Source organism: Vidua macroura, chromosome 1 (assembly GCF_024509145.1).
Source record: "Vidua macroura isolate BioBank_ID:100142 chromosome 1, ASM2450914v1, whole genome shotgun sequence".
Classification (NCBI taxonomy): Eukaryota; Metazoa; Chordata; class Aves; order Passeriformes; family Viduidae; genus Vidua; species Vidua macroura.
This window is the reverse complement of record NC_071571.1, coordinates 66,445,560-66,464,377: the sequence shown is the minus strand read 5'-3', so window position 1 is coordinate 66,464,377 and position 18,818 is coordinate 66,445,560. Positions and strand designations below refer to the sequence as shown.

Here is an 18,818-nt window from a genome sequence, read left to right as displayed (position 1 = left end):
TTCAGGGCATGGAAATGATTTGGCAAGGGGGTAAAAGTATCTGTAATTTGTCCTACTGCCATCAGCAAAACATCCCAGACACTGGGATTCAGAGTCCATAGGCCAGCAGTCACTCTAGAGGAGACATTCCACAGCCTCGGGAAAAGACCCCTGTTTGTGTGGGCGTTGAGGGATACAAACTGCTGCTGTCAGAGGTCACCCTGGAATGTTTCTATGTCTGCTAAATGTTTTGCTAAGGTACAGCATTGTCAGTGGGGAGAAAAGCAATAGGAAGAGAATATGTGAGAATATGTGTGATGAAGGTGAAGTAGTTTCAGAATTACAGGAAGATATGCTGCAACCTTTAAGGCCAAAAGGGCAGTGGGAGACTTGCTAGCATTTATATTGGAGTTCAAAACTTTATCCACAATGTTCCCTGTAGAAAATGCATACAGGCTAGTGATTTTGTTTTAGTGCTGTAGTTGAATTGAATTGTTGGTTCCATGTTAATATGTTGCCTTGGTTTAAACTCTTACTGCCTTTTTTCTTCAGTCTGCTTCCTCATGCATTTCCTGAGATGTTGTATTTAAATAGTGCTAAATTAAAAAAAAAAAAAAGGAAACAAATGTTTAGCTTTTTTTCATTGTATATAGTTGAGTGAGTCTTTCTGAGGCAAGTCTCACACCCTTGTGTCATTGAGTCAAGTTTGTTTAATTTTTGAAGAACAGTCTATCAGAAGAAATTCTGTAGTAGCAAAGCAATTGCATGACTCTTGAAAAACAGATTTTCTGTACAAACAAATTCTGTTTAGAATACAAATAATGGATAATAATATTTTTAAAAAATATTTTGACAGCCCCATTTTAAAATACTCCAGGAGTGATTAAATGCTGTAATAGGCAGCTGTCAGGTACATTTACAGTGCTTCTGCCACAAAAGAAACAAAGTTACTAATCTTTCTTCAGTCTTTCATGCTGACGTTTTGAATGAAGCACATGAACATGATGGAAATTAGGAGTTTTTAAGCTCTGCTTTGCTTGGAGCCATTACTAAGGAAAAAACTGCAGCAAATAGCACCAATTAAATTTAATTGGCACCTCAGATCATATGAGCAAGGTATACCATGGCAGAAGTTAAAAATTTCAAAGACCTGATAGGTTTTTCTATCTAATACTTCCGGAGTTTGTCTGCTTTCCCTTCTAATGATTAAGGTAGCAGGATTTCAGCTGTTTTCCAGAATGATGTTGCTGCTGCTGCTGTTACAATGTACCTCTGTGTTACCAGTCTCCAGTTAGACCTGGTAATGGAACAGCTGATGCCAACTTGGAATCTTCCTCACAGAAACCATGTTTAAAAAAAGCAAAAACTGAAATTCCTCAGCTCAAGTCCAGTAATTCCACTGTTTTGGTTTTTTTGTTTGTTTGTGGGGTTTTTTTTGTTTGTTTGTTTTTTGGTTTTGGGTTTTTTTTTTTTGTTGGAGTCTGAGGATTGAAAACACTGGAGATCATTTTGGAAATTAATATTCCATTAAAAAAAAAAGACCAACAAACACAAAACCAAAAAACCCAGCACAAACAAAGCCAACAAAGAAAATAGCAAATAATTCTAAAAAAAAAAAAAAAAAAAAAAGGGGGTTGATTTCTTACTTAGAAGCTTGGCAGGGTCCTGAGTTCCTTGGGGAAGCATAGATTGCAGGTGTTGGGGTTTGTATTTGCTCAAGTGGTTTGCACATTTTAACCCTGATGTGACAGAGAACTTTAATTGCTACCACAATCCAATTTACGAATAATAATAAAAATGCAGTACTGTTATGTCTCACCTCCTCTCTTACAGCTGTAGCCCTTTCTAGACTCCTTTGGCATATTCTTCTTGTGGAGCTATAACTGCTGATCTTCTCACAGAGATAAAGCAACTTGCTGAACTGTTCTGGGTTTGCCCCCAGAACTAAACCATGTTTACAGACACCTCATGCTGCTGCATAACTGCTACTAATCACTGTCACAAAATAAGGCAGTTCTTTCAACAATAGGTACCATGGGAAAGGAAGATACACGTGAACAAAATGCAAACAAAAAGGAACCCAGGGACTTTGTTTGCTCTTCACAATTCACTGCTCAGAGGCAATAGGTGAAGTTGCCACGTTCCAGTGATTCAGAAAACAAACCACAAAATGTTATTGTGAAAGAAGCTCCAGGAATGAGTGCAGCATGTTAAAATGTAACAGGAGGTTTCACCTGCATGGAAAAGGCTTATTTTATCTCCCTCCTTTTTTTCCATTTTGTTTTTTCCAAATTGTTCCATTTATTACTACTTTTCACCAGTTTTTCTCACTTGAATTCATTGGTGTTATGTCTTTCTCAAGCCTCCACATTGATCTTGGCTCTTCTTGCTCAAGTGAATCAGTAGTGTGTGCAATATTCCAGGGTGATGATTTTTGAACAAGGATAGGGTGAAGAATGGAAAGTTTCTCCTAACTGTGGAAAGCTTTCCTTTCTTGGATGATATGCCAAAACAGTCCAGCTCACCACTGGAAAGTAGTTAAATGCAGAAGATTTTTACATGTAAACTAGCAAAAGGTTAAAGATATTAAAAACATTTTCCCCAAGTGGCTGTGTGCCAGTGGGAAAAATGTTTAATGAATATTCTAATCTGAAATTTATAACTTTAATGATTCAGGCTGCGAGCATGGGTTTTTTCCAAAGGATGTTGTAAAGTACCAGTAGTATCTGTTGAACTCTGGTCTCTGGGCAGCTGTAAGAGCAATTTTTTTTTTCAGTTTGACACCAGTAATTGAGGACAGTGGAGTTAAATTGGAGCAAAATGAGTAAAGTAGAAATTAATCATGGCCCTTTTCTCTATGGGAGTAGAGAGACAAGTTTCTCTGTTATAAACAGAAGACAGAAGTAATCATAGAGAGAAACTTTTTATAGCATTGCTGTTTTTCTGCCCTTTCCACCAGTTCATGTGAGGCTTGGGGGGATTTCAGGTGAGGTACATTAAAGGACTCCCACACAAGAAACCTGTGCTTCTTAGAGACTGGTTGCTCTTTGAAATGTACAGAGGGTCCAAGGCATTTGCATCATCAGTTTGAATTTTTTCAGAAAAACCTGAACAGACTGCTTTTTTACATTGTCGGTGAGCATTTCTGTAGATTTCTGTGACATAAACTCAGTGTTTCTGTTACTCTAATATATCAGCATTTTACATGTCCGAGACACTGAAACAATTTCCTAAAGCAGCAAATAACCATTAAACTAAAGTACAGCAGGGGAGGTAATAAATTTAACACATAAGTCTTATATCTGTACATAAATGTGTGTTTAAAAAAAAAGATTGGGTAGTGGGAACATCAGAGGTACTTGGTTTCATGATAGTTTTTGCATTCTGAGTACTTTTGTAAATATACAACTTATTGTAACAGTTTCATCATAGTTTGGATAACAACCTGGGTCTAAGACTTCTGTAATCTTTCTTTTTCCTTTGTCTTTTCACTACTTAAAATTAAATCTGGAAGAAAATAATTGGTATGTAGTATTGAAAGAACAGGCACTTAAAGATTGCATTATTTCAGCTACTGGGAATATTTATATGTTTAGTTGATTGTGTGTATTCTGTATTTTCCACAGCTCTCTTCCTGTTAAGCTACAGATCTCACCTTGTTACTCTTTGTTTGCAGTGGAAACAAAAGCAGTTCATGTGCCAGGTAGTGTATAGGAACTGCAGAACGGCTGAGTTGTGATTATCAGAGCAGGCTTCACTTCTGATATTTCTCATCTAGAGCATCATCTCCTTTCACCTTGTATGAGTGCTGTTAAAACATGCAGGGTGAAATTTATTTCTTCCTACACACAGTCAGAGTTGTCGTGTGCTTTGGTAGAAGTGCTCAGATGTTTGAAAATGGAGCCTGAATCAATCCAGAGGGCTGTGTGAGGGCATACGGATTGGGGTAGTGCTTGTGCATGTGCACCTTCCCGGGGCTTTCAATTGAATAGGAAGATGCTTTTCCTCTCATCTGTGTTAATTCCTTATCCTGTGGGAATTAGAAGTGAAGGCAGTGTCTGAGACCGCATGAAGGACAATGGGCGAGAATCAGGTGCCAGAATGATGTCACCCTTCAATGTATGTAACAACCAGCATAACTGATCAGTCATTTTAAGCCAGCCAGTGAAGTCATTCCTCTTGCCAAGAATTCACAAGCTTATAGCATTAAATTTTATAATGAGTGAAAAACATAAGGCCAGACTTTTTTTTTTTCTCTCATCATTTTATTCACTTATCAATATGAGCAAATAAGGTAAATGTGCCAGCTATGTGGGTAGAACAGTTTATAAATATAGCAGTAATAATTGCTGGCTAATTGGATCATTCCTTCATTGTTGCCCATTTTATAAATATCCTAGGATTGGAAGAAGTAGATTTTAATTGGCAAATGTTGGGGGAACTCATCCTCTTTAAAACAAACAAAAAAAATAGTTCTTTGACTAATAATCAGGGAAAGTGAAGAAATATAATCTTGTTCTGCTAGACAACTTTATGCTTTTTCTTGTTATTTGGTCTGGCAGTAGGAAATTAAGTGTTGAGTTTTGCTTTGGAAGGGTTCTGGAACCCCTGTTAAGAACCTCACCAAATCGAGAGCAGTCAGTCTCCAGAGCAAAAGAGCTATAGTTCTCAAAAAATATTAGCACTCAGAAATGTTACCTGTTAATAACCTCCCTAGATTCAGCCCTCCTTCCCATCCTTCTCCTCTCTGTTGTGCTGTGGGAAGGCAGCTTCTGCTGGCCATGAGGTGCTGCTGTGTCCTGGGTCAGCAGACAGGTTGGTCCAGGTGCTGCTGTTCAGGAAGCACTTCAGTTTGATTGTACACATCTTTCTCTGAAGGCTATTTGTGAGCTAAAAAGCATCACCTTCATCTTCCCAGAACAAGGAAAAGGAACGTTCTACTTTAGACTCAAAGGATTCCTGGTTTCCTACAGGGCCATAATCTCTATATAGATTTAGCAGTCCACAAACAGGCAATGCATAGTAGAGAAGAAGTTTAGCAAAAGGTATTTTTTGTTTTGTGTATCTTAACAGTTTTAAAAACCATTTATTAAAATTGTGGCTTTTATGATGTTTTTATTCACCGTAACTTGAATGTTTGAATAGCATATGAAAGACACTAATTTTAATGATAAGCATATCTCATTTTCTTTCAGAGAGCATTAAATAGGAAAAAATTGACTCCAACTGAATTCAGCAATAAGGAAAACTCTGAATCAAGCACTGAGCATGATAAAGAAAACTCATTTATCAAAACTGTACCAAGAAGAGTTAAAATATTTGATGGAGGGCAAGTATTGTGCTTTGTATATTAGATATCATTGGGAAGATACTTTTTCTTAGATTCTAGACTTTGCAGAGATGTTGCTTCCTGATGGATTTATTTTAAACAACAGTTCCCATATTATGGTCTGTGGATGTTGGTTTATGTTTCCAAGAAAAATGGAAAGTCATCAGTAGCATGGAGCCATGAGAGTTATGAGAAGGGGTAATAAAATAAAGAACAGTAGGCTGTGCGATTCTTTTTTTTTTTTTTCCCAGGGAATGAGCATTAATCAGTGCTAAAGGCAGCTAGATACAGCCAGAGATGTAAATTCTGTTCCTATGTTTTTCTTACATGATAAATAATGCCTATTCTGCAGCAAGGTTGTATAACTGTAGCTGGCAAGGAAATAGTCCAGGGGCTAAGCAGCAGCCTTCAGTGCTGTCTCTGGCAGCTTGCTGTGTCATACACAGGCTGGAGAGCTCTGATTTGAAAAGTGCCATGGAAATATTTACTGAGAGCCCTCCTCCCTGCACCATAATACTTTAAATCTGTTGCCTGATGTAAATAACAGTTGCTTTAACCACAGTGTTGCACTATGTACAACATCTTATAAAACAGATTTTTAAATAGAAAAGTGCCGGTGACACTTGTAAAATTTTGTAGCACAGATAGTGCTACAATGGTCAGCTGTAGGGCTTTAGTTACTGGTTCCCAGTTTGAATCTAGTCTAGGCCAGCAGTTAAATCATTACCAGCTGTCCAGGTAAAATACTGTTGTGTCTCTGCTCAGATCCAGACATTGCAAAGGACCAGGTCACAAAAGCTTAACACAACATTTGGCATCCTTGAGTGGAAATATGAAGGACATAATTGAATACGAATTACTTTTTCCATCTAGAGACAGTCCCCATAGGCTGAGTCCAGAGGACATTGATAGGGAATTTTAAAGACTTTCTCATCATTGTAACTAATGTTACTCCTTTTCTGCACAAGGCAGAGCCTCAAAGATGCTCTTTTAAAGCTCCCTCAAACCTGCAGGTGCTCAAACCTGCTTCCAAGAACTGACACCTTTAAAAGATATGTTCCTGTGTTGCTAAGAGGAAATTTGAAATCTTTAAATGTTTAGTATCAAGAGTACCTTTATTTAAAAAGATTAGCTGCTATTCCTAAACAGGTCTATGACTAAGCTAGTGATAAATATAGATATGAATTTAACAAATACATGCAGGAGTCAGCAGAAAAAGAGCATGATTGGTTTTGTCAGTTATTTATATTCATTTAATGTGTTATTTTAAAAAGTCTGGTAGATGAGGGTTTCTGGCCGGACTCATTTTCCCATTACAACTGATTGCCTTACTTCTTATGGTACTGTTACTAGGTACAAGTCAAATGAAGACTATGTGTATGTGAGAGGGAGAGGGAGAGGGAAGTATATCTGTGAGGAATGTGGAATACGTTGCAAGAAACCCAGCATGCTGAAGAAGCACATTCGCACACACACCGATGTCCGTCCTTACCACTGCAATTACTGCAACTTTTCCTTCAAAACTAAAGGTAAGGCTACTTTACTAGGTATGTTTTCCCTTTTTTTCTTTCTACTTTAAAGTACAGTTTTTTTCTTCTCTCAGTTGGCAGTTCATGAGCTAAAGAGGTTCCCTCTCTGTGGCATTTTATTATCTAATGCTTCAAATACTCGTAATTTATTTCCTGCTTGTCCTTTGTCTTCTGTATATTTTTTCATATGATCACATCTTCATATGATGAACTGTCTGGCATGCCACAGTGGGTGAGAAATTGGAGTGGAAGAGGGAAATCATGGGAGTATGATGAAAGTTAGACAAAGACAATTGAGACGGTTAGCTGCTCATCCTAGATAGAGATGGGATGCAGAATTTTAAATCCCTAAGAGTGTCTTTTGGAGGTAGGAGATGGACGTATATTGTACTCGTATTGGCGCTCAACCAATTGCTCTAGGAAAGAAATTTGCCTCTAACAAATTACTATATTGATTTTTTTTTGTTTTTTTAACTCTTGAAGGACAAAGGTTTGTTTACACTTGACCTTCTAAGACCCAGAGCTGGATGTCTACTTTTTAAAGCCTTTTTATAACTTCAGATACTTAAGTGTATCCCAGTTTATGCAGGCAATGTATTAAATAGTGGTTCATCCAGGACTCAAGTGAAACAGACAGGAGAAGTTCACAGCCAAAATAATTTCAGAAAAAAAAAAGTAGTAAAATTTTTCTTGGCTTTGAAAATCATTTAGCAGCAATTCCCTCCCAAGCTGTAACCTCAGGAACATTTGTGTTTTTAATGGGTTTGAGACTATGCAGCGGTTGGGTGGGAAACTTCCAAGAAATAACACAGTGCTGCACAAAGTGTGATGAATTGGCTTCAGATGTGTCAAAACTCCTCACTGCATCCGGACAGGCTGGGTCATCATATTGCCTTTACGATGAAATGCTGGAGTGCAAACCCAGTAAATTCTCATTATGGTTTTTGCAGAGGAAGGGTGCTGGCCTAGTTCAAGGAATTAAGTTCTGCCCATGTAAAGATCTCCCTGGTTTCAGTATTAGCAAACACTTGTATTCACATCGTCTTCTGCATTTGCTGTGCCTGGCTCATGCCTTTGCTGCTGGCAGTAGGGTCACACAGTTGGGTGTTTGATGTTTGGTAAGCCATTCTTCATGACAGGACAGTGTAGCCAGCAGTTTCATGAAGTGTGCAAAAACAGGAAAATTTTGCTATTTTGTGAGTCAATATATTCACAACAATTATTTTAACATTTGGGATGAGTTACCACCTTCATTTCTAAGCAGAAATAAAGTACTCCACAACCATAGAAGAGTCATTATAGTTTAATTTTTCCTAATTAAAAACCTCGAAGAAACATTTTTTGTGAAGTTTAAGGTGGGCAGTTACTTTTTCATAAATATCATCATTTACAGATCTGAGCCACTCTTCTTTTCTTGATATTTACCATATTTTCTTTTTAAAGGAGAGGAGGAGAGCAGCCTGTGGGGCCTCTCAGCTACACATTCACTTTTGAGATTCAGATCAAGTATGTTCATGCTCTGATTTGGAAAAAAAATAACATGTTTGCTTAAGTTGGCATTGAAAATGTTTACACTAAAAATAGAATTCATCAAATACTGGAAGAGCTGCAAGATACAAACTTCTGTTTCATGTGATGGTTTTCTGTCAACATGACTTTGAATCACCCCTTTTTATACTTTGTCATAAACAAAGGAGGGATCTCTTACACCAGTACAAAATACATCATAATTTAGAATTTCCATCCTCATCTATTTTATCTCAGTAAAAGACTTCCTGAAATGTAGACAGCAGGTTGGTAGCATTCAGGATGGTGAATCTGCTGCAGCCCTTGACAGCTTGCATTGAGGGACAAGGTTCTAGCAAGTGTGAAATCAAATTATAAGGTTGTTATAAATGTACCTGAAGAAGAGATGGACACGTTGAGCATATATTTGTAGATATTTGTGTACTCACAGAGCACATAATTTTTTTTTTTTTTCTTAAGGAAATTTAACAAAGCATATGAAGTCAAAGGCACATAGCAAGAAGTGCATGGATTTGGGAGTCTCAGTAGGCTTAATAGATGACCAAGATGGAGAAGAAGAATTTGGTAAGAAATTAAAGTCTTCTTTCTTTACTGAATTTTTTGTGTCTATTTTGTCATCTCAGCTTCTTACCCTTTCTTTTCCAAAGCTTCTTAATTCTTGTACAGGGAAAAGATACAGAGATAAAAATCTTAAGAACTAGTCCAAGGGAGCCAGAAACACTAGAAAAACGTTCACTGAAAGAAATGACAAGCATATGCTAAGGATAAATTGCTGCTGAATTTTTCACAAAGTGTTACGCAGTTTAACTTTATCGCTTTCACAGATAAATATGACAAGATTGAAAATACCAGAAAAACAGCTGTTTGCCTGGAAAAAATGCAGTCAAGTGTAGTGCTTCTTTGAAAATAGTTGTGCATGAAATGGTCCAAGTTTTGGGATGCATATTTCATAGAAATTAAATCACTAACATGCCACACAAATCACAAATATGTTGCTGAGTGTTTTGCAGAGAGGTTTATCATCTTCCAGCATAGGACTCTGTCCTCCTTCACAAATAATTGGGATAAATCTGCAGATAGAGAATATACAGAAATTAAAAACATTATTTGTCTTCACCTGGTCTGCTTCTTCATTAGCGTTGAGAATGTTTTCAAAATGAATATATATGCTAAAAAACTGGAATTCTGTACTTCCTACATCCCAAGAAGATTCTGCTGAAGAGGAGATGAGATCAAGGACAGTCAAGGAGAGCCAAACCAGGTTCATGAGTGACTTGTTTGGCATGATAAGAAAGGTGTGCCTGCACCAGAGCCAGTGAGATGGAGAACAGGATTGTGCATTAGGATTGTTTGGGATCTCGGCATGTGTCAGTGCAGTGATGGCATTTTTCCCTGCCTCACATTCCTCTGTGGGGAAATGAGTCGTGTTCCCTTGCCTTGGTGTGTTTTTCTCCCTCCAGTGGAATAGTTTATTAGATTGTGGGTGAGGCTTGGAGAAAAGAAAGCAGTAGGGGTCTTTATTTAAGCTGTAAGGGAAAAGAAAGATTAATGCACTTGCTTCCATATGACAACCACTGGCAGAATAAGCGAATAATCTTGAATCTAATTCTAAATAATGCTGGGAATATGACTCAGCTGTGATTCAGTAGTGCACTAGGTAGAAAGAAACCTACATTTTTTCCCATTTTTGGCCTTCTTCAATATACTCTTTTTTCATAAGCAAAATATATGTCTCCCTTCACAATTTGAGGAACCAGATAAATAACACAGAAGATAAGCAGCAGGACAAATTACTGTCTTTTTCTTACAGAGGAACAATTTTTATTAATATTTCCAGTCTTCACATGACAGAAAAATTGTCACTATTTAAGCAATGTTCTGTAGCATTTGACATTTTTATGAGTTTCATAAACAACAGGTGAACTGATATTTCCATTTACTAGGGACTGAAAACATTTTATTGATTGATAAATTGATATTCCAAATTGCATGCATTAAAAGTTGCATTTGTGATTACAATGCGATGGGAAATGTTTCAAATGTTAACTGAATGTTCAGTAACACAGGGTCGAAGGAAGCCACTTCAAACATTTGTTGAAAGAATGCTTTCCTTTGACCTCAAGACTATTCAACTGAGAAAGAGAGAGGCTTTCCCTTTTTACATATCATGTACAGGCATGTTTGACCATAGTATAAGTGTATTATATATGCCCTGAAATATGTTCTTTGCTCCGCATGTTAATTATTAATAAATGAAATACTCTATTTTGGAAAAAAAAGCACAGACATTCTACAGGATTTGCTACATAATCCTTGAAATTCTTCATGGAATTTAATTTTATGGCTACAATGCCTATTTTGTTTTTCCCCAAAACAGAGGATGCAGCACTTCTTTCTTTACCTGGAGCCCCAAACCAAAAAAAAAACCAAAAAAATAACTTGGTGATAAAACCCTACCTTTTCCAAAGGATCTGTCTCAGGTACCCATAGCAAAACCAGCAGTGCAGCACAAAGTTCAGCACTAGAAACCTATCCAAGAATCAGGGTAATTAAACCCCTGATAAAGGTGCATTTGCTGCAGCCAAACCAGTCCGGCCTCTCCAGTTGCTGCAGAGCACAGGGCCTTTACAATTACCCATGGAAATTCAGCGAGCAACCCTACACTTCAAAAATGTGATTTCATCTGTCTGCTCACCGGGCCAACCATGAAGGTTTTTCTCATGATAATTCAGAATCTTTCTTGTCAGCCTAGTTTTAAGGCAGAATCAGGAGGGGAAAAAAAATGTGATGTAATTTGCATACATGTTTTCTGTTGTGTGGTTCAGTTGCCCTCTCTGAAATCCTGAACATGCTAATTTTAGGAAGCGTTTGAATCAGCTTCAACCAGCTCTTTGGCTGCCCTTTCCTCAGGGCAGAGCAGCAGAGCTCACACTGGGGCCAGCACCCATCGTACCAGGTCTGGGCTCCAGGGACAGCCCTGGCAGCAGCAAGTCACCCATAAAGGACAGAGTGATGGGCCATGGGTACTGAGCTGCAGTTGTGGTGTTACATCTTTGGCACTTCCACCCCTCCTCCCTCTGGCATGCATTGCTGGCACAGTTGTGCCACATATCCTTCAGATGTTTTAAAAGCCAGTATCTTCAAATGCCTAAATTTTTGGGGTTTGGTTGTTAAAAATGTTCTGTCTTTTAGAGAGTGGTATGTCTACTCCCATTGCTTTCCTCAGCTGGAAGGCAACGTGAGAAGCAGAAGAGGAAGGTGCAGAAAATCTGATAAGAAATAATTATGAGCTCAGAAAAAAAACTTCTTCCTGAAGACTGTGTGAAATTGGCCTGTTTCCTGACCTGTAGAATGTCCATCTGTCTGTCTGTCTATCTGTCTGTCTCCACCTAATTCATTATCTGAACATTTGGAATACTGATTATTCTTATGGTAATAGAAATGTCTGCACCTTTGCTTAAAATAACTAAGCTGTATGTCTTCCACTAGAATTCCACTTTGAATTAGAGAATTTACCCAGAAATTTAAGAAAGCCACCAAAGGAATTTGCTGGTTCCAGTCCTTTGTATCTTTTGTTTTTAAAAGTCTGGGTAATCACAGTTATTTTAATATACAATTCTTTAAATTCATATGAGAAGCCAGCTGTGACTGATAGCAGTACAGATTAAATGGATGGAAATTGAACCAGGAGTGCAAACTCATACACAATCCTGAGCACAGGCAGACACACACACACAGAGTCTGTTTTTTCAGTAATCTGAGAAGCTATAATTTTGTTGTGCTGTGGTGTCACGGGGAAAAAATAAAGATGCTCTCTAGCTGTCTGAGACTGTACGTGATCAGAGCTTTTAACATAGCATTCTTTGTATTTGGACTTGTCATCATTTGAGTATTAGTAAATACTTTCTGGCCTGGGTTTTTGTATTCAAAGCTATTCCCTCATCCATTTATCTTTCATCTTCTGCTCTGTGGAATGTTCTTGTCACCAAAATACAGGGTTACAATGTGAGGAATGTTAATATCTGAATTAAATTGTCAGGGGAGGTGAACTGTTTAGTGTGACAGACTGCAACTGGGGATATCCTCTTTGGCCCTGCTCACACAACATTTTGCTATCTAGTCTTAAAAACAACAATAATATGTGTTCAAACTACAACAGTTAAAAACTTTGAACTCGTAATAAGCTAATGTATGAATGGTATGGTATGTCTGAGTAAACTTGCACAAGAGAATTTCTTGATAATGGAATCAGTAGATGAGCAGAACATTTAAGGGGTTTCTGTGCAAAAATCCTATCCCAAAATGTTCATTACTTTACCAGTAAAAAGACCTAACTGTAAGTTTCAGATACGTATTTATAAATACTTACACCCACACACATTAAGAAAATACTTTCAATTTCTGCAGTATTATTACCACAGTTCTAAGTTAATTAGCTATACGTAACTTACAGTAGATTTTAAGTGAGTTTCAGTGGCTTTTCATTAGCTTAATCATGACTCAGTCTATTGTCACTGAATCTGCATTTAAGAAGTGAAAATAAATGAAAATCCTTGCAATAGTATCCTTCTTTTACAAAGAGAATGGAAGGCTGATTCTGTGTGGTTTACAATAATTATTTTAAATTTTTTTTGTTAATATCAGTGTTCTTCAACTAGATGTACATTAGGCATCTAGTACATGCTGAAGCCCTATACCCACAGCTTGACATTAGACTGTGTAGTGCTAGGTTTGATTTACAATATACGAATTACTTAAGAAGGTTTAGGTGTAAATAATCTCTTTAAGCAGAAGTTGCTCTTACTTTTTGGTGTAGTTCCACTTCATTACTTTCTGTTGTCTTAGGAATGAAAGTCAAAAGCCCACAGATTTTCTTCTTCCCATTTCTGAGGAGCCCTGGTAATCACCAGTCTGAACTTAACCCAGTAGATGTCACTGTGAGTCCTGTTAGAGGGTGATGAGCAGTGGACAGTAGCTGAAGCAAACTGAAATCAGATAATTGAAGCCTATGAACAGGCTTAGAATGACAGGACAGCAGGGTTGGGTGCAGATGCTGGCATTGTTTAACAGTATTTTGTTTACCACTCTTTAAATTTATGTGAATGGTTGTGGAAGGATCTATTGCAAATCTAAAACAACAGGTGAAAGGCAAGCCTAAGTTGTAATTGTTCAGAAGAAGGGAGTGAATTGATGGCATGCAGATTTATGCATGCCACTTTCTGATTTATGATCATATAATGACATACTGAAAAATACTTCTGCCTTTTTTGCCATAGTCTACATTTTTTCTTGAGTTTGATGGAGAATATGTAGACTGTAGAATGGATGCGTTATATTTAAATGTTTTTATGTAAATGCCAATCCATAACTGGAGATACTTCAGAACCTGAGACAGTAAACACTGCTTTGTGTTACTCAGGTGCTAAAAGCCAGTAAATGTAATAAATTTAGATTTATATGCTAATAGATAGTGAATAGCTACTTAGTAAACTATGTCTTCAATCTGCATAAGGAGAGCTAATGTCAGTCACATAGTTATCTACGTAACTGCACATTTCCTTAGGAATCTGTAAATCTGAGCAATCCAGACTTGTATTTTCAAACTATTCTTTTCTTCCTGCCACTGAAAGAATGAAAATCAACATTTTGCTCTTTATGTGACAACCTACTTAAAGATGATTAAGATATAAATATGACTAAGTTATAAGCTTTTGAACTTCATCACTGGATTTGGTGCAGAAATTGCTGAATCTGTAACAGGTCCTCAGTAAGTCAGGTCATGTGCCAATGATACTGCAATTAAAATTAAAAGCTGTAAGTTGAGGTTCTGAAGAACCTTTATTTTAGTACTTTGCAGTATGATGATAATTAGATGGCTGTTGTTAAAACCATGTACAGTAAGGATTTCCATAGGAAAAACTTCTAATAAAATGAAAAACTTCAAAGTACATAAGGAGACATATTTCAAGTACCTAATTCATAGCATCCCAGCTGGAAATAGCAGTATGTGGACTTTTACCAGCCCCAGGCACTTCTCAAATGGACATGTTAGGATGCTGATAATTCCAGCTAGTGCTATTGTGCTAAAGAACTTGGAGTTCTTTCTTTTCTGCTCTGGGGTAAAATGTCACTATAACAGAGCCTTGTCCAACAAGCTCACCACCAACATAAACACAGTACAGAGCTGACCAGCTGAGGACTGACAGCAAAATAAATGAAGGACTAAGGTATTTTTCCCTATGATTTGTAGACACTTCAATACATAGGACAAAAAATTCAGTTTTCTTAAAAATAATTGTAGCTGGCATGTAAACAAAACCCCCAATCAGAAGTTTTGTAGTTTTGTCCATGTTTCTATTAAGCCTTTATTTACAGCTGTTCCTAATTTCTGCAGAGTTCAGGTCTGTAAAATTCACTTACTGTGAAGTCCAGGAAGAAGAAAGAATTTAAAAGAAAAGATTGCAGCAGTTGACAGAGGATGAAAGGCATCACCTACTCTTCCAAAAAGACTCTTTGTAAAAAATTGAGGCTGTCTTGAACAGTTTATCTGTTAAAATGGTGAGAGTTGAATTACAAATTCGAAAGAGAAGTAGCTTTCATAAGCCTTCACTTAATAGTGCTAAACTTTTTTCCTGGTTTCTTTTTAAAAAAAGAAACTGAACTTTCATGCCAAAAGCCATTTCTCCATATATTAGGAGCCTTTAAATTTATGATACATCCTTCATTCGAAAATACCGTACACCATTTTACAATCTCATACAAAGTTAAACACAGAAGTAATTTTGTTCCCTCTGGAAATTGAGTCAGTTCTAGTTACATGTATATATATATCAGCTACATAAGCATATGGTTATAATTGTGCATAGTTCAAGATAGGAAGCGAAGAATTAATTTTTCCCCAATTAAACGTGCCAGGGAACTTTAGTAGGCAGTGTACAATTACCAGAATGGGACTTACTGCTTAGTTAAAAAGACACTGCTTGGAAGAGAATCTTCCACCACAAGGAGTAGTCGCAGCCTCAGCCCAATGCCTCCTTCAGAGGAGACCCATAACCCTGCCTGGGTCTTCTATGGCTTAAAACTCCAGCATGAGGTCCTCTTGTAACTCCACAGTGCTGATCACTGATTGGAAAAGCCTGGACACCTCTTGTTTCAGCAAACGTGCACGCAGGTATAAAAGCCAGAGCAAAGCATTCCTTTGTGCATTGCCAGAACAAGCAAGTCAGGAATCTTATTTTTTACTCATCTGATGTTGCAAAGTGGTGTGGGAGTAAGGGAACCACATTCATCGCTGTCACCTCGCCTACACTGCAGGCTCTGGCTCCAGGTAAAACCACACTCAAATAGAAGCTGGCAAATGCACAAAGGGTGGAGGTAAACAGGGAAACAATAGAGGGAAATGATACCCCATGGAGTCCTGCATGTAAGGAATCTGTGTTCCACACAGAGTTTCCCTTTCTCTTTCCATAGCTTTGTTGTAGAAAGCTGGGATGTATGCAGAAAATTCCTACATAAGCAGCATTTGCTGGTAATTCCAGTAGTATTTTTAAATGTTGATTTGAAAGAAGATAGTTTCTTCTAAATCATTGTTTGCACATATGTTTTCCTTGCTTTACAAATGCAGCAAGTCAGTCTAATCACTTCAGGTAGTTCCTCCTGCCAGTAGAAACAGTCATTCATGACTGACATCAGCTTTCATAGAAAATGTGATTCATGTGGAGAGAGGGAGAAAAAAAGACAAAAATCAGTAGGACTTCATAGAGAATAGTTACATGACATTGTTAAAGAGACTGAATTTAAGAAGGAGTCCAGAGTAAATTCCAAGACTTTGCAATGCACCCTGCATTATTTAAAGAGTTGCAGGAAACCTGTAGGTCACTCTTTAGATATGACACATGGAGAAGTCTTCAATATCTGTTACAGAGGCATTGAGGAAATCATAGAATATTCGGAGTTGAAGTGACCCACAAGGATCATTGCAGTCCAGCTCTTAGCCCTGCACAGCACCATCCCCAAGAGTCACACCATGTGTCCGAAAGCACTGTCCAAATCTTGAACTCTTTCAGGTTTGACCACTTCCCTGTAGAGCCTGTTCCAGTACCCAACCACCCGCTGAGTGAAGAACCTTTTTCTAATATCCAGCCCAAATCTCCCCTGACTCAACTTCAGGCCATTCCCTTGTGTCCTGTCACTGGTCACCAGAGGGAAGAGATCAGTATCTGTCCCTCTTCTCCTCGCAAGGAAGTTGTAGCCTGCAGTAAGGTCTCCCCTCAGTCTGCTCTTCTCCAGGCTGAACAAACCAAGTCACCTCAGTCTCTTCTTGTAAGGCTTCCCCTCAAGGCCCTTCACCATCTTTGTTACCCTCCTTTGGATGCTCTCTAATAGCTTGATATCTTTTTCATATTGTGGCACCCAAAACTGCCCCCAGCACTCGAGGTGAGGCTGCTCCAGCTCAGAGCAGAGCAGGACAATTCCCTCCCTTGCCTGCCTGGCCATGCTGTGCCTGATGCCCCCCAGGACATGCTTGGCCCTCCTGGCTGCCAGGGCACTGCTGACTCACGTTCAACTTGCCATCCACCAGGACCCCCAGGGCCCTTTCCATGGGGCTGCTTTCCAGCCCCTCATTCCCCAGTCTGTCTGTACATCCAGGGTTGTTCCATCCAAGGTGCATAATCCAGAACTTTCCCTTGTTGAATTTCATATAGCTGGGGATTGCACATCTCTAATTTGTCTCTCTGCAAGGCCTCTCTGCCTTTGAAGGAGTCAGCAACTCCTCTCAGTTTTGAATCATCTGTGAACTTGCTCAGTGTCCCTTCCAGTCCTGCATCCAAGTCATTTATGGAGATTTTGAAGAGCACAGGGCCAAGGATGGGGCCCTGTAGAACCCCACTAGTCACAGGTCACCAGTCTGATGTCACCCCCCTCACTGTAACCCTTTGTGCCTGACCCGTGAGCCATTTGTTCACCCATCACATGATGTGTTGTTTGTCCAGCTGTGGGTTGGGCATTTTATGCCAGAAGATTCTGTGAGAAGCACTATCAAAATCTGTACTAAAATCCAGAAAGGTTATAACAACTGGCTTCCCTTGGTCAACTGCATGGGTTACCTTGCCATACAAGGAAATCAGGTTTAATAAGCAGGGCTGTCCTCCCATGAAGCTGTGCCGGCTGTGACTAATGGCTGTGTTGTCCTCCAGATGTTTTTCAATATCTCCTGGGATAATCCTCTCCATAACTTTACCAGGCACAGAAATGAGACTGACTGATCTGTATTTTCTGGGGTCCTCTTTCTTGCCCTTCTTGAAAATTGGGACAACGTTAGCCAGCTTCCAGTCAGCAAGGACCTCTCCAGATTCCCAGGACTGCTCAAAAATTGAGACAGGCCTTGCGATGACATTAGCCCTCTTTAAGTATTCTCAGATGAATCCCACCAGACCCCATAGACTTCAGGCATCCAGCTGGAGCAGCAGTTCCCACACAACTTCAGAGTCAACTGGGAGTTTATCATTCTCACAGCCATAGTCCTCCAGCTCAGGGCGCTGGGACCCTCCTAGGTTGTCATTGGTATTGAAGGCAGAGGTAGTTGTTTCCATTCAGAAATCAAACATATGTAGATGTTCTAACATTTTAGATATGTTTGCCTTGCAAGTTACTGAAGAAATACTGTTTATATGAAGAATAGAAATGACAGAATTATAGAGAAAAAAATACCAAAAACATTTAGTCAGTCCACATGTTATTGTTAATAATATCTTTAACAATCGTACTTGCCATAACTTTGGAATGGAAGTTAATGAATTAATTTTTCCACTAAAATGTATTTTCTATTTTTAACAGCTTTGTCTGTGGACGAGAATTATAAATTAAGACTATTTAAAATTCTGATAAATATTTTTGTTAGGATCGTTCCAATGACCTGGAGGATTTGGGGTATTTTTAATAACATGTCTGACATGTTCATGTCTGCTGTAGTAAATGTAGGAAATCTAGTTTCCATATTTAGCTAATGTACGAATTATTGTGTAGGCAAAGAAGGGGAAAGTCATTACAGATGGATTTTTTTAAAGAAGCTATTAGTTCCCAATTGCATTGCTCATTTGAAACCCTAAAGGCTTAGTAAGGTGGGTAACTTACTGAAAGGTAGCTTAGTTAAACTCATTTATTTTATCTGGAGTTCAAAATGTTTGTTTTGATTTTGGTAACTTAGCAGCCTGAAGCATAGGCAGTATATTCAGATTCTTTTAAGGGTCTGATTTTTTTCAGAATTGTTCATTTTGATGGCAAGTTGTTGTGTAGATTTCCCTAGAACAACATCTTTGAGATTTTATCTAACCAGACATCTTTGGTTTTACAGAGCCAAATGATTTTTTTGCAGATATGTTTTTTTGGACAGCTCAAGAGACAGACCTTTAATCAAATACAAAATATTAATGTATTCAAAGCATTTTGTCTTT

At 38.3% G+C, this 18,818-nt stretch overlaps 1 protein-coding gene across 9 annotated transcripts in view; it reads left to right on the top strand.

Moving 5' to 3' along the window:
• HIVEP1 (HIVEP zinc finger 1) overlaps positions 1–18,818 on the top strand; it is a 126,677-nt gene that overhangs the window by 94,541 nt on the left and 13,318 nt on the right. For all 9 annotated transcript variants that reach the window (XR_008436160.1, XM_053970379.1, XM_053997240.1 and 6 more), the window contains 3 exons: positions 5,175–5,308; positions 6,662–6,837; positions 8,824–8,928. Coding sequence is in view for 8 of the 9 variants with exons in the window: in XM_053970379.1 (XP_053826354.1) it covers positions 5,175–5,308; positions 6,662–6,837; positions 8,824–8,928 (415 nt within the window). In the remaining variant the exon portion in view is untranslated. The remainder of the gene's footprint in view (positions 1–5,174; positions 5,309–6,661; positions 6,838–8,823; positions 8,929–18,818) is intronic.